This window comes from Columba livia, chromosome 3, assembly GCF_036013475.1.
Source record: "Columba livia isolate bColLiv1 breed racing homer chromosome 3, bColLiv1.pat.W.v2, whole genome shotgun sequence".
NCBI lineage: Eukaryota > Metazoa > Chordata > Aves > Columbiformes > Columbidae > Columba > Columba livia.
In genome coordinates, this window is record NC_088604.1 from 86,024,192 (window position 1) to 86,038,556 (window position 14,365).

General features: G+C 38.2%; 1 protein-coding gene across 2 annotated transcripts in view; it reads right to left on the reverse strand.

The window, feature by feature from the left end:
• Positions 1 to 530: 530 nt before the first annotated feature.
• RMDN2 (regulator of microtubule dynamics 2) overlaps positions 531 to 14,365 on the reverse strand; it is a 49,073-nt gene continuing 35,238 nt past the window's right edge. Inside the window, exons 8-11 of one of the 2 annotated variants that reach the window (XM_065057985.1) lie at positions 13,880 to 13,978; positions 12,092 to 12,145; positions 11,923 to 12,003; positions 531 to 750 (exon numbers count right to left, since the gene is read on the reverse strand). In XM_065057985.1, the coding sequence (XP_064914057.1) occupies positions 664 to 750; positions 11,923 to 12,003; positions 12,092 to 12,145; positions 13,880 to 13,978 (321 nt within the window). In that variant the 3' untranslated portion in view covers positions 531 to 663. Of the gene's footprint in view, positions 751 to 804; positions 1,502 to 11,922; positions 12,004 to 12,091; positions 12,146 to 13,879; positions 13,979 to 14,365 lie in introns of those variants that run through there. The other variant, XM_065057986.1, reaches the window with a different exon arrangement.

Sequence of the window (14,365 nt, forward strand, 5' to 3'; positions counted from 1 at the left end):
AAAATATGGAGAGCCCTACTTTATGAAGATAAATCTGTACTTTATGCCACGGAGTCAAGCTAAATTCAAATGTAACTCTACACATGTGTCTTCTCCAAGTCTACTGAATCTATTGCCTTCTGTTGTTAGTAGTTAAAGGTCACTCTTACTATGAGTCATATGTATACATACTCCTCCACGTATACCCAATTTTTAGATCTTTGTTGCGGTGACTGTAGCCCCTACTTGCTACTTCCACTGTTCCACATCTGTACAAAATTAAAGCCTCAATATATTGGTGCCATAGGACTCCTCCTTGTTTTACCCATAAACTGGTCCATGTTATCTTACACATCACATAGGTCAAGGGAAAGCATGGTGGTCCTCATCCAACTGCATTTCCTTTAGCAGAAATGCTTAGTTCTTCCAGGTACACTCCGTGCATGTAGATTAAGATCCCGAATTAAAAGCCAATGAAAACTGGCCTCTACTTTTCTACAGACTTTGGTGAATTCTGGATTAGTCCAATGGTGAACAGAATTCTTACCCTACCTGTTACATTTTATTGAAAACATTGCTGTCCTACACATTCACACAGAAGTAGCAGGTCTTTAGTTAGTCTATTTTTATGCACAGGTTATTTTATATAGATGATATAAAAAGTAGTGATGGTCACATGCTGGACTAGTTTCCCTGAAGATACACTGATGCCACCGTGCTCGGCAACTGTTCAGATTCAAAGAGCCAGGATTCACAGACTTGGTGGAGGTCCTGTAACAAATCCATTAAACATCACAGCTGTAATAAATTAATCTAAACACTTCATTTAATTGGTCTGATTTTTAATATTGTATTTGATATTACAAATAAAATATAGCTTTAATATTTAATTTATAAAGTTTTCACATTTCTTTGTAAAACCAAGAGTAGGTTTAAAGTAAAAAGAGCTCCATGGAGGCAACAGCTTTTTCTTTAACTTCAACAAGATTCTATTTTTATAAGAGTACAGAAATGTGTAAACATAAACATTCATGATTTTCTTCTGTATTCATCTGTGTAAATTAGCTGATACAAATATAATTTACTATAGAAACATTTGTTTGTTTGTTCTATGCTGGCATCACATACTAGTCAATTAATCTTTGACAGAATGAGATTTATGCATTTCGCATTCTAAATCCCTATAGGTCCATTGCCAGCAGTGGACTTTATGTTCAGAGAATTAGACTCACAGTGTCAGCAATCTAAAGTTAAACTTCAGTTCAAGATTATAAATAATCAAAAAAGAACGCATCATTTTCATATCATAATCGCCAGATGCTTAAATGCCATGAACTAAGCCAACTAAAATCAGTGACAGTTTTCCCACTGACATAGCTGGAATTCACCCGCAGTTCCCAGTCACTTCAGATTCTTATTTTAGTTTTGCAATTTTATCCCAGTGTGAAGAGTTAAAAAGTGCACAGTATCACAGCTTCAGTGTGAGAAGTAGAGCCTCTAAGTCTTTCTGGGCCTCTTTATCCTGAAAGAAACAGACAATCATGCATCAACTTAGATAGGATAAATCCCTTCATTTGCCTAATACGTGCCTGTCCACATTTCTTTACTAACAACAGACATAACACACAACTCCATCAGCCACAGAATATAATGACTGCACTGTAAGTTAATTTATCAGTGAATGCAAAAATAAAGTTTGAAGGGAAAACAAGAGCCAGATGGAAGCCCTCTCTTTACAGCTCTGTTAAAACACTTAAAATGTTAGCCACAAATAGCCTTCTCAGCAGACCAGTGAGCCTTTCAGTTTAGGCCGTAACTTTTACTGGTGCACTTTGCATGAAGTACTGCCTTGTCTCATAATTTACATAATCTTGCGACCCAACTGTGTACAGTTCTTCTGAAGATATTTCTGTGATGTCTGCTAATGATTTACTACGCAATTAACAGGAAAACATAGGGAAATGTAACACATGACACAGGTCAGATTGTGGTTTCAGTGCATACAGCCATATCTACCTGTAGTAACCACCATCAACTGACTACACCCTCGGTATCTTCCATACTGGTGTTGGTGGGCTCTGCCTATGGTGCTGGGCTCACAGCAGAGTGGAGCCAATGGAGGAGCAAGAGGCAAGTGCTGCGCTCAGAGCCAACACCACAGTATACAATACCTCCTATGGCAGAAGGGAAAGGCTCCTTTCAGCCCAGTGTGTATGTGCACAGTTTGCACAGGGCTTTAAACCAAACCCAGCCCACCAGTGACATGTTTTGGTGACTCCACGTGTAATCTGTTTGGAAAGGGGTAAATGCATACGAACGTGTAACCACAGTACAAAAACTCCATTATTCTACTCATTTTTTAAATGTCTCCTGGATATAATCCACTTGTTTTACTTGCCACTGCAAAACGTCTAGCTTGCAAAATGCACCTTGGTTTTAAAATCACATTTCTGAAACGTCAGCACCTCATACCTGCAGGCTGGTAAGCATCCAAACATCCAATACCTGCACCCATGTGTGCTTAGCAGTGCAAGTGAAAAGCACTTGCACATCACAAATTTTGCGCAAGTATTTCTAACAACATAGACCGATATTTCTTTCCCAGATAACGCCACAGGCAATTCTGAAAGAAAATACTGTGGACAGACAGTGAAGTAATCGCCGAATTTCAGGATCACTTCATTATCCAATCAACCAAAGAGCTGGAACAAAATACAGGACATTTTAAAATACATTTTACGGGTGAAGAAATTCCTGCTTCTCTTTATTTTGGTTAGTTGTCTATAATGTCATGAAGGAACAGAGAAGAATATTGAGATGATAGAAACCATATGCCAGACATGTCAAACTACATTATATTATTGGTCTGGATTAAGGCATTAATACATTAGCTGGACACTTCTCTTGGAGTCACTGCCTTGCTCCCACTGGCAACAATAGGCTAAATTATCTGCCTAATCATTTATCAGAGGCTTTAAAAGGCACACACTGCAAAGCCGGCAAGCTCTGCCAAAATACGCTAACGGAGGATATGTCCCACTGAATTCAGCACCCCTTCAACTCCATGACACTACAGGCTGCCTGGAGAACCAGCCCATGGCTTTCAATAAAAATTGGAAAATTCCACATTTCTATCAATATGTTGATTAATTCAGGGAAAATACACATTTCTGTACTGACTGTGGTCAGCTTGTGAAATGGTTCCAATTTCCACTAAACAAAACAGTAAAAAGCCAGATATTGTCTCACGCTATCAAGAAAATGAAAAAGGTTTTAATGCATCTGGTCCTACTCTTTTCACACTTTGGTAAGCTCAAAATGATAAAGATGCAGGTTTTCTTATATCTGAACGGTGTTCCGCTTTTCATGGGTTGATGGGATTCTTTACTCACTTTGCAGGATACAGCATTTTAAAAACATATCTCCAAACAACTTCATATAATTGTTTCTCTCCTTAGAAGCAAGGAATTGTATTGGGCAATGAGCTTTAAGGAGTTGCAAAGGTCCCAAAAAATATTAAGCAATCTTTCCTGAACCTTCCTCTGGGCTTTGGAAAAAGCATGAAACAATCAGAGGATTGTTCTAAGAACTTGTTGGAGGAGAAACTGCAAACATGCAAAACCTCCTACCTCTGGGCTGCCAGTTCTAAACAAGACTACATCAGTAAAAGCAGGAATTATTATTTTTGCAAACTACTTAACAGGCTGCATTAATTGAGCCAGCAGCTTTCAGTCAATAATAAGAACTTGGATGGCAAAATCATTAAAAACAAACAAACGAACAAAAAACCCCACTAACAACACAACAATATTAAAAACAAAGTTGAGAATGGTCAGTTAACTTTTATGTCACCTTTGGATAGAGTTCTTCCAGATCAAGAGGTGTGTCATGCTAAAAGGAGGGAGAAGCCACAACTCCTGGGTACCAATCTCCAGCTTTAAGGATGAAAACTTCATTAATGACAAAAGCTTGACTGCTAATGGGAAGGTAAAGCCCTAAATCCTGTATTTGGCCAATTTTCTTCCTCATTGATTTCTGGGTCTGTGGCTTTCTGAAAATGAACAATCAGGTTGGCCTTTTTTTTTGTTGTCTGTTTTTTTTTTTAAGATGGGCAGGCTTTGATCTCCCTTTAGACCATAGCAGGGAGAGGAAGAGGTGCAAGTCATAGGAGGAATGAAGCATATGTGCGTCAGTCCCACTTGTTCACCCTGAGGCTGAGTTCAGCGCTGACTGAATACACAGCCATTTTCAACCTTGACTTTCTACTGTCAAGGCTAACATTTATTAAACACTTCTCATATCGTTTTCGGAGTTGAATATGAGTACAAAATGTTCTTCAAACTGCTGCACAAAAGGTATTCAAATTACAGGGTCAGTGACTGTATTTTCCCCTCTTCCTATTTAGTTGCTTTTCTTTTATGTTTCATCATCCACGGGGAATATGCACAGGAAAAAGAGACCCAGGAGGCCAGGGACTGAACAAGAGAAGTGAGGGAGTTGAAAACAAGAGCGAGATGGAAGAGAGAGCTGGTGGGAAAATGGGAATATTGGCTTAACTGGAGGTAGTCCATATTTTGACAGTTAATTTCTGCTGAAAAATTTTACTGATAAATATATATACACACAGACATACATATTTAAATGTGCATGCAAAAATTAAATGGCAGAAAGATAATTTACCTTCCATCTCCGCTAATTATTTCCTTATGCGCTAAACACACTCAACCCCGGCACTGCACATGTGTGCACTTGTTGACAAAGTCACGACTGTCAACAGAGAACGATACACCCCCATGACCACAGCCAAAGGGGTTACACCAGCCAACTACAACATAGTTGTGTGCAACCACTGCCAAATCCCAAGCTGACATGCATCCTATAAGGTTTCACTGAAGTCAGCGGGGCTGCATTGGTATATTAAAGGAACTGGGCTGCCAGGGTGGTCCAAAGCTGTACTTTGATACGCACTCAGCAACGAGGTGCTGAGAGACACCCCTGCTTTTGGGTACAGCTGTATCATTCCTCTGCAGCTCCGGGAGAGATCCTGGACTGGAACAGAAGAGACTCCCAAATATGCACAAAGATCATTAATTAGACAGTGACAGCTCTTGCGGACAATATAAATCATATAAAGCTACATGCTGTCCATTCTTGGTTTCATGATAGACTCTCACAGATGGTGTGACTGTAGTAGGCATTGATTTACATACAATTGCATAATACTGTTTTTCCCCTTAGATATTTCAATAAACCAATGCAATCATTCACTTGCAACCTCCTGTATGACCGTTGTATGTCGCAAGTTTGGGCATTTTATGTTCTCTCATATTTTTAGTATCTCCCTCTGGGGAAGAACCATGACTTTTCAAGGCTTTTAGGATCAAGGCAAGCACAGCTTTAAAATATGTAGCTGACAATAATTCCACGTTTTCTGATTATACTTCAAGTAGAGGGAAAAACACCCATTCACACCCAGGACTGTGAATGAACAGTTCAGCTAGTTTGAGGACTGCTGCTGAAAAATTACAGAACGGCAGAATTCAATTTAGAATAAATGGTTGTGCAAAATTTTTATCCGCTATTTTTTTCTAACTTAAAAGACTAAGTTTCACCTGTAATCTGTTTTACTATTGTATACAACACGAAGCTTTAGGCATTCAAGATGTTCCCCTTTTTCTGTCCAGCCGTCGCCCCCACCAGGGTGGGACCTCCAGCCCTTCTTTCTATGCAGTCAGCACTGAAAGGGCTTGAACACGCTGACGTTGAGTTACAGCCCCTTCAGAAAGATGCCTGTTGAGGCTCCCTGTCACCCTCTGTATTGACTCTGAGATAATATATTTCAAACTCGTGGAAGCTTGACTTTCTCCAGCCGCTCGACAAAAACAGGAAATCAATTGCGAACCTCTAATCCCTCCCTGCACCACAACCTCCATGAGAGCTTCTCCCATTCTCCCCCTGCACGGTGAGGAGGCCAGCGGAGGAGATGCGCTCCATACCGTCCAGTGATTAGTCTTGCCGCACTAAGAACTTGGCCAAAACCATGTTAACTTTGACAGGATGTGAAAATGAATACTTTGAGACAAACTAGTTAATTTAACCATAAATAGAATAAGCTCAGTATTTATCAGGATAGACTTTATCCTTATGTATGAAACTACTACACTACAAAAAAAGTCTTCATTTTTGGAACTGTTTTTCTGGTTTTGGAGAGGGCAAGAGAATATGCAGACAATGTAAACAAACCTTTTGGCAAGCACTTCAAAAACATGCAGACAGCAAATCAGTCTGATCACTAAGAGAAAAATAGACTGCGTTCTCTGAAGTGCAAAATAATAGAAAATATAGGAGGTCTCAAATTCTTTTTGCAGCTCTTTTACAAATGTCTCATTTTTTCCAGCATTTTACAGTTTGAAATCTGATCTCTTTAAAATAATTTTTTAAAAGGCCCATTCCCTGAGCTTGAAGAACTTATATTCAGTGTAAACAGAATCGCTAATTAAGAAATAGCTTTCTAAAGTATATTCAAAAGATACTTTAATTCTGGGTTGGTGGTAGCTGCGGGGAAATACTTGTTCCACTCCACAAGCAGTATTATTCAAAATGAACACAAATCTGAACACTTCCGTTAGTTTGTAATTGAAACACCACGGATTTTTGCATGGAATTTGGAGAACAAATGTTAATAAAATCTAAAGGAACAAACATCCTCTGAAAACAATGATATTTTATATTAAGCTGGTTATGCTGAGAAGAGAAAATGTTCTGTTTGATGAGAGAACAAAAAACATTTTTATAAGGTTAACCCAAATTATTCACATAGTTTCAATGGGTAGTTTTCTCACAAACAACTCATAATTCATACTCTTCACTTCACAAGAAAAAGTAAATTACTTTTCTCGCCGCAAAATCTTACTTAGAAGGACAGATTACCACAGCAGCTTCAAATGAAATATTTTGGAAATATCACAGCAAAGTCTGCAACATATGATCAATCTATGGTGGTTAGAGGAGACGTTTCTTGGAAAATCTGCTTTGGAAAATTAAAGATACGCAAATGGTCTGTTGTAACAGGAATAACGGATGGGTGCTGACGTTTATACTCTGCCCTCTATTCCATCCCTCTGTAACTCCCACTCTTTTCCTAACAGACAATATAAAAAAATGTAAATTAATGACCAGGGCAATCAATTATGGTGATGTGAAAAAATGTAAGAAAGTCTTATGGGCATGATTTCTGCCCAGCAACTGCATTCTTGTGTAAAGATTCAGCCATTGTTCCTGCCCATTATTACATTTACCTCCTTCTCCTCCTCATGGGCTTTTCTAGAGTTTCAAATGTCACTGAGGCTGAAGGCAGAGTCTTTAACATGTCTCTGCTTCCTGCCATTCTACCCCTGTAAGAACTGAATGCCGTAATAATCAATTTCTATAATCTCTAAATCTCTCTCGCTTGTTCATTTCAGCTCTGAATTGCCTTCATTTGTAAGTGCTGGGAAGGAGGGAGTGTTTCTGAAACTACTATATATTTTTTTAATAACCAATAATTTTGTAACATATATTCTCAGCTTCAGGGAAGTTTTCATCTGCATTTAAGTAAGATTTTCAGCAGCTCTCAGTGCAAATAGATTTGCTTTGAATTCTTCCTGCTTTGCTGTCTTCAACTCTTCCAAGACTACATTTTTTTAAAATATAACTGCTACTTTTTAGATTCATTTTCAAAAAACATCAGAGAGACCAGAGCCTTGAAATTTTAATCTCGTTCTCTGCAAGGCTGTTAATCCCTTTGTGGTGAGTTTACCGCTCTTACAAGCACACAGTTCACTCTCACATCCATGCTTATCTCCAGATATAAGAAAAAAAAATATTCACTATTATACTTCATAATCCTACATTGAGACTTTAATTTTCTACAAGTTTCAGTCTTAAAAATACCTAACAATCTTTGTTATAAATTAGTGTCATTCCTTCTATGTGCAAAGTGCTATGTGTTTAATCAAGCACAACCCCCCTTGTTTTATCTTTCTATATGCAAGATAAATGCTCATGTTTTCAAATTTAAATGACATTCTTCTCCCCAAATTTAAAAAAAACCTTTTTTTTTTCCTGTCACAGTAGTCCACTACATTTGTTTTCAACAGCCCTTCATGTAGTCACACTCACCAAGGCTTTGAGCGTACTACAAAGCCATGAGTCTCAGTAAGGGGAATGCAGCATCTACTAGATAAACAGCGCAGCTGTTATGCTCTTTACAATAACTCACAGCAGCCCCGAACATTAGGATCTCTGTTACAGAAGGGGTGAATGTTTCCCAGGACCCTGAGGTTATCCACCTGGACAGCAACCAGAGAAAAGCAGGACAACTTAATGTCCCGTGCACCTCCAGCAGTGCAGTACCACTCTACAGTATGACAGTATTTATGGACAAGGAAGGACTGTATGATTCATTGGAGGTTTTTGTTTAGAGTAGAGAGGATAAAGAGAAAGGTCTCTAAAATATTACTGTAACATCAGTTGTGTTTTCCAGATGTAAATGGCACCAAATATCCTGTATTTCCTTTCAAAATAAATGCATAGACAGATTACTTAAAAATGCATCAGACTTTTTAAAAAAACCTGACATTAGGATTCCCATGAGTAACTGACTCAGAAGTTGCCCCTTCTTTGATATTTCCTTTGATATCCTTTATAAGGTTCACAAAAGGGTTGAAATGTGTCATCTGATTTTTTTTGTTCTTTAACGAGAATGACCTCTGTTTGTAAGCCCCTCTGCCCCTTGAATTAAAAACATATTCTTTAAGTGGTAGAAAGGATGCACAGAAAGTATATTTGGATGCAATACAACATTTAAGACAAAAATCATCTCGCTTAACCTGAAATGTTACATGAAATGAATCCTAGACAAAGTGTCAGAGAAGGGCCCTGACTTAGACCAGCTGAGAATTTGACCTGAGGATTAAAATGAGCTATGGGCTACTTTACTGATGCCAAACACCTCTGGTTCCCACTGAAGTCACTGGAAACTGTGGATGCTAAGAAGCAATAAAAAGTAAACCACTGACTACTATTATTTTTCATACTTATGCTGCAGGATGATTTGTATCGTGAAATACGATACATTTCCTCAATGTGGCATCTTTCCAACAACTTCGTCTCTCAGTCTGCTCCTGATTTTATGCCTTTATACACATACATGTTTCTCAGTAGAAGCCAACATATAAAAACAACGGAGAAATTCCCCTGCCTGAAGAAAGAGAAAACTCGCATGAGAAACTATGATTACACTTGGGAATGGTGAGATTCACATGACTGTGACACTATACCACGCTGCTGACAACATTGGGATCCTGTGCCATGGCAAACTGAAAGAAAACCTTAGATTGCTGCTGACCTGTGTTTTCTATTTCAGACCAAGAACCTCATTTTTTACAGGGCTGCAGTCAATTCAGGCACTTTATCAGCATCTCTTTATTACTGTCTCCCCAAAGTCTCCTTAGTCTTACTACAGTCTCTTCCCTCCCTTAAACTAACCTGACTAAATGTTATTCCTATGTGGAGCTCCTAGCCCTGAACTACTTCAGTTCCAACATGTTTCTCCTCAAAATCAGTAACAGTCTTTCTGAAACACAATAAGCAAAACAACACGTAATATTCTAATTCACATGGGACTTGAGGTAACAGCATCAGCAGAGTTTGTGTTCCAGACCTCCATTTCAGAGTAATTCCTTTCAGCATGCACTTGGTTTTACTTTGTGCTGATTGTTTCCTTTTTTTTTTTTTTTTTTTAATTTGAATTATATATTATTGCCCCAATGCCATATTTTCATGGACTTTTTTTCCTAAACTTGAAACACATTGATTAAGCACACAAATCTGTGATATCTATAGAATTAGTTAAAACAGAAAAGGACAAATTTTAGCATTCTTTTCAGATAGACAAAAGTTTTTTGGGGTCCATTTGCTGCTCTTCCTTCTGCTCACAAACCCCTATCATTCTCTTTATCACCTTGCTTGCCAGAACACAGACACAAATCTCACAGATTGCTTCCAGATACTTGCTTTCACCTCAGAGTCCCCTGTGGTCTGCCGGTACCTCAGAAATGTGACGGTGCATTCCTTTCACCAGCGACTAAACCCCTCCAGGTGGCCCAGGATGTGCTGAACTCCAGCTCATGTTTAGAGTGATGACACTGGACTTTAGAGGCAGAATTCACCTCCTATCAACTGCAGAGTCTAGGAGCCAGGTGCCTCAGACACATCTTACACATATCTTCACCTTTAGTCTCTCTCTGCCATCAGGGGACAGAGAGGGGAAGGATGTGGCACCTGGATGCATCCATCTCAAAACCGACTGTAGGAGGAGCCTCAGCAACTACCTTTGGTCACCAAAATTTTGTCCAGCTATTGTTATCAAAGATGAATCCGAATCTATGCTATCTCTGCACTTTTTCAAGGAGTCTTTATGAATTTGTTGAATGACTTCCAGTTTACTAAACACAGACAGTCTTCTGCCCACCAGAATTCTCTGTGATATATGTTTGCTTGCAATTTTACCAGAGAGCTTCCGAGTTGACTGCAAGATTACCTGGCCTGTAGTAAGTTGAATACAGGGAAAATAAAAAATTCACCAGCACAGTCAGTGCAGACATATACAATACAGGCTGAATTCAAACAATTTCAGTTGTATGCTTTCTCCCTTACACCATTGGTTCTACTTGTTATGCAAAGATATAAGGTGCCAAATAACGGAAATTTTATAGCAGTCTTTCACATGTTCTGTCACAGGCAAGTTGAAGGTACATTTCAACAGTAAGTAAAGAATAAAGCAAAGTTAAAAGACTATTAATGTCATACCTGTATCAATACAAATTTAAAGGAACACTGAACTTAAGCAATGATTGCTTAATTTATGATGGGTACATACTATAACTTGGGCCAAAAGTAAAGGCCACCCAGAAGCAGCTGCTGGTGAGGCATGCAATGGTCTTTCTTCCCAGCAGGAACACTTGACATAAACATGTTAGCGCTCCACACACAACATTTATTGTCAATCAAGTTACAGAGCTATTTAACAGTCTTTTTCCTTAACATCAAAGAATTAAATGGGATAGGGCCAATTCGTCTCTAGAATCACCTCTCTCTCTCCCTACCACATCTGCTGTGCTCAAAGGCGGTCCCTTAGGCTGACAAAGCTCAGGTTTGAACTTGTCACGCTCTAGGATGGTAAGACGTTTCCAGTCATAGGTCGGTAATTATGGAACTTGCTTCTACACGAGATCAGACAGAGTGAACCTTCTTTCCCTGACTTGGTTTATATTTGAGAAATTAAAATAACTTAAAATCTCTCAAATACCTGTAGAAAATTTATGTTCACATAGTAAAAATACTCTAAAAGGCTTACAAAGCAATCTAACAATCTTTTAGAATAAGAACTGGGAGAACTGTGCCTCCTTAACTGCACTGTGGTTGAAAACAAAGGCAAACCTGAATAACTCCTCTACCTCTGCTACAGATGACGCGCTGCCCTGGAGGCCTTGACGAGACTTAAAACAAGAGGCTTCAGGAGCAGGAACAGAGACTGTGGGACCAAAATCCAGAATGCTTTCAACCGAGGAAAAGTAGGTCCAGGGCAAAATTTCAGCACAGCTAGAGTGACATACTCAAATACTTAGGCCTAAGAGAATCTAATGAAATGGGTTGACTTACAAAGAGTGCAATTCAACTCCTGACACAAACAAGTCCCTGACAGTCCCCTAAACAAAGATTTTTTTTTTTTAAGCTGTTGATACAGACAACTGTAATGAGTCAACCTAGAGTGGAGGAAAAAGGAAGTTTCTGTGTTCAGAGGAAAAAGTGAAACATTCTGTTATTACAGACAGTGCAATAATGGGTGCCAAAGAGAAGACAGTGGTCACAAGAGAACAAGTTATAACTCTCAATACCCACCTCATTAGTAACTGAGAGAATTGACAGTGCAGAATCACAGTACTTCAGTGCATTGTTTTTCTGGCCAAGATCTTTATAGCACTGAGAAGAAAAAATATTTTGTTTCCAATCAGGCCACTGTAAGAATACCAGAGTCTACAAATCATTATTTTTAAAAGAACTTGGTTACCTTTGCCAAATACACATAATTGTATTTGGAATATCCTGGATGCATTTCTTCTGCCTAAATAATAAAAAACAGGAAAGAAAACAGACATAAAACTTGTGTGATGAGATTTATGTGGTCTGCATAACATTTTTGGTAACGCACTAAGCTTCTTCAAACATCAGACTAAATCATCCCTACTGTGTACACCACAATCTGTTTAGCACTTCAAAAAAAATCTCCAGAAAACAAGAAAACCCAAACTCAAACCCTAAGCCAGGCACATGAGGTGCTGATATTGAACACATAAAAACGTTCTGTACTGCTTGCTCTCCTCTCTCTCTAAGTGCTTTGTAAATGTATAGGATCATTCTATAGAATATTTATTGGATTCATTCACACAGCGGATTGGAAGTCACTGCTCTCTCTAGTTTATTAATATTTATTTTCTCATCAGAGAAATAAACAAGCAACCAATCATTCACACTTTGTGTAACAGGTAATGAACTGTATTCATCAACTTCATAAGTATCTTTCTTTCACAGACCCATATCTTCTAGCTCTGGGTTCGCCTTTCTTTTCACATTACCTTTGTCTGAAAAGTTCAGGTTTAAAAAAATTTAAGATTGCCTTCCTTTTAACACACCTTAAGGATGTAGAAGCTTGAAAGATGAATAAAAATCGTACCAACTCTCTACTAATCAAGAAACAACTTTAATGAACAAACAGCATTTGGGAGAGAAAAATTGCAATAGTGAAATTCATAGTAGCTATAATCCTTGGACCAAAACAACGCTGCTTTCAACACAACTGTATATTACCAAACAATTGAAAAAGAAACCCAAACAGTTGTCTTTTAGACAATAATCTAATTTTTGTTGCAGAAGATGACTTAAGACCACAGTTAACTCCGCAGCTCACCACAAAATGACTTGAAGCTAAAGTGAACATTTCAAATTATTTCTACCACCTCTGGAGTCTGACCTTAAGGATAAAATTTCTTACACTGGGAAGACAATAATGTATTGTATTGTCCAAAATTCAGGAGATCATTCCATCTTTAAATTTACTAAAAACAGAGAAAACAAGCACTTTTGGTAGTGAAGAAAACATGCTTGTCCAATTCCTTCAAGAAACTGTCTGAAAGTAATTGTAATGATGGAAGTTTATGCTTTGAATTTAGTCAAGTGAAAAACATGTATTTTTCAGCTCCAGAAGCAGAAATGATTAACACAAAAGACATTGCAAGACACATTTATTTTACTCATATGGTGTTTTCTCATAACTGTGCATTCAAGTAGCATTCTCAGGACCCATACGACAGAGCTTTCTTTTCTACTTCACTACAAAGGTAATTTCATCTCCACAAACAAGAAAGGCTTCTGCTGAAATTCAATGAAAAGACCTTCAGATCAGAAAAAGAGAAGTGTCACGATGTCAAAGTTTTCCTTGCCTATGTTAAGCCTCTTGCAGAAACAGGCAAATCTTTGGTTATCACTATGGTTAACTTGTTTCAATGGCACATATAACTAATCTATATCCATCTCACATTTAATCCAATAACTACTAACATGGCAAGTCATTGAAGAATTCCCTAAAACTAAAAAAAGAGAAGAAAGGTGCTAGCCACTCATCTCCAAAGTAATTGAAAAACAGAGGAGAAAAAAATATTTTAGCAGAGATCACTGTGCTAATTGGGAGAGCCCTGGATTTACAGCCACTGAACATCATCTGCGATGCAGACATCTCGACAACAGTGACCTATAGCAGCTGGTAAGCAGTTGCACAGGGAAACCCTTGGCTAGGACTTACCTTAAGGAAATGCTGCAACGCTTCTTCCACTGTTGAAGTTGGTGGAGTCCCAAAGAGAGCAGCAGCTACTTTCTTTTCAATCCAAGACAACTGAGCTACCTATTAAAAAAAAAAAAATAAAAATCAAAAGCCTTTAGGTTTGCTTCTCAGTTTCATAGTAAATACTGTCCTGTGCCATTGTACTTCTTACACAACCTGTTTTGCTAGAGAACCTGTAAAGGAATGTTTTATGCTGTTGATTCGCCAGCTCAAAGCATAGTCCTTTGGATTGTAGATTCTGTTAACAAGAAAGTGTACACATTAAGAAATACATGATGAAACATCGACATCATTGATATTAGTCTGATGTACAGGTACAGTTTAGGTTTCATAAGACCTTGTCATTTTTTAAAACCTAACATAAAGAATAGTGCTTTAAAGCTCTTAAGGTTTTCATGTGACAGTTTAGCATGATCATCCATGTACTTGACCACTTTTCGACATTAC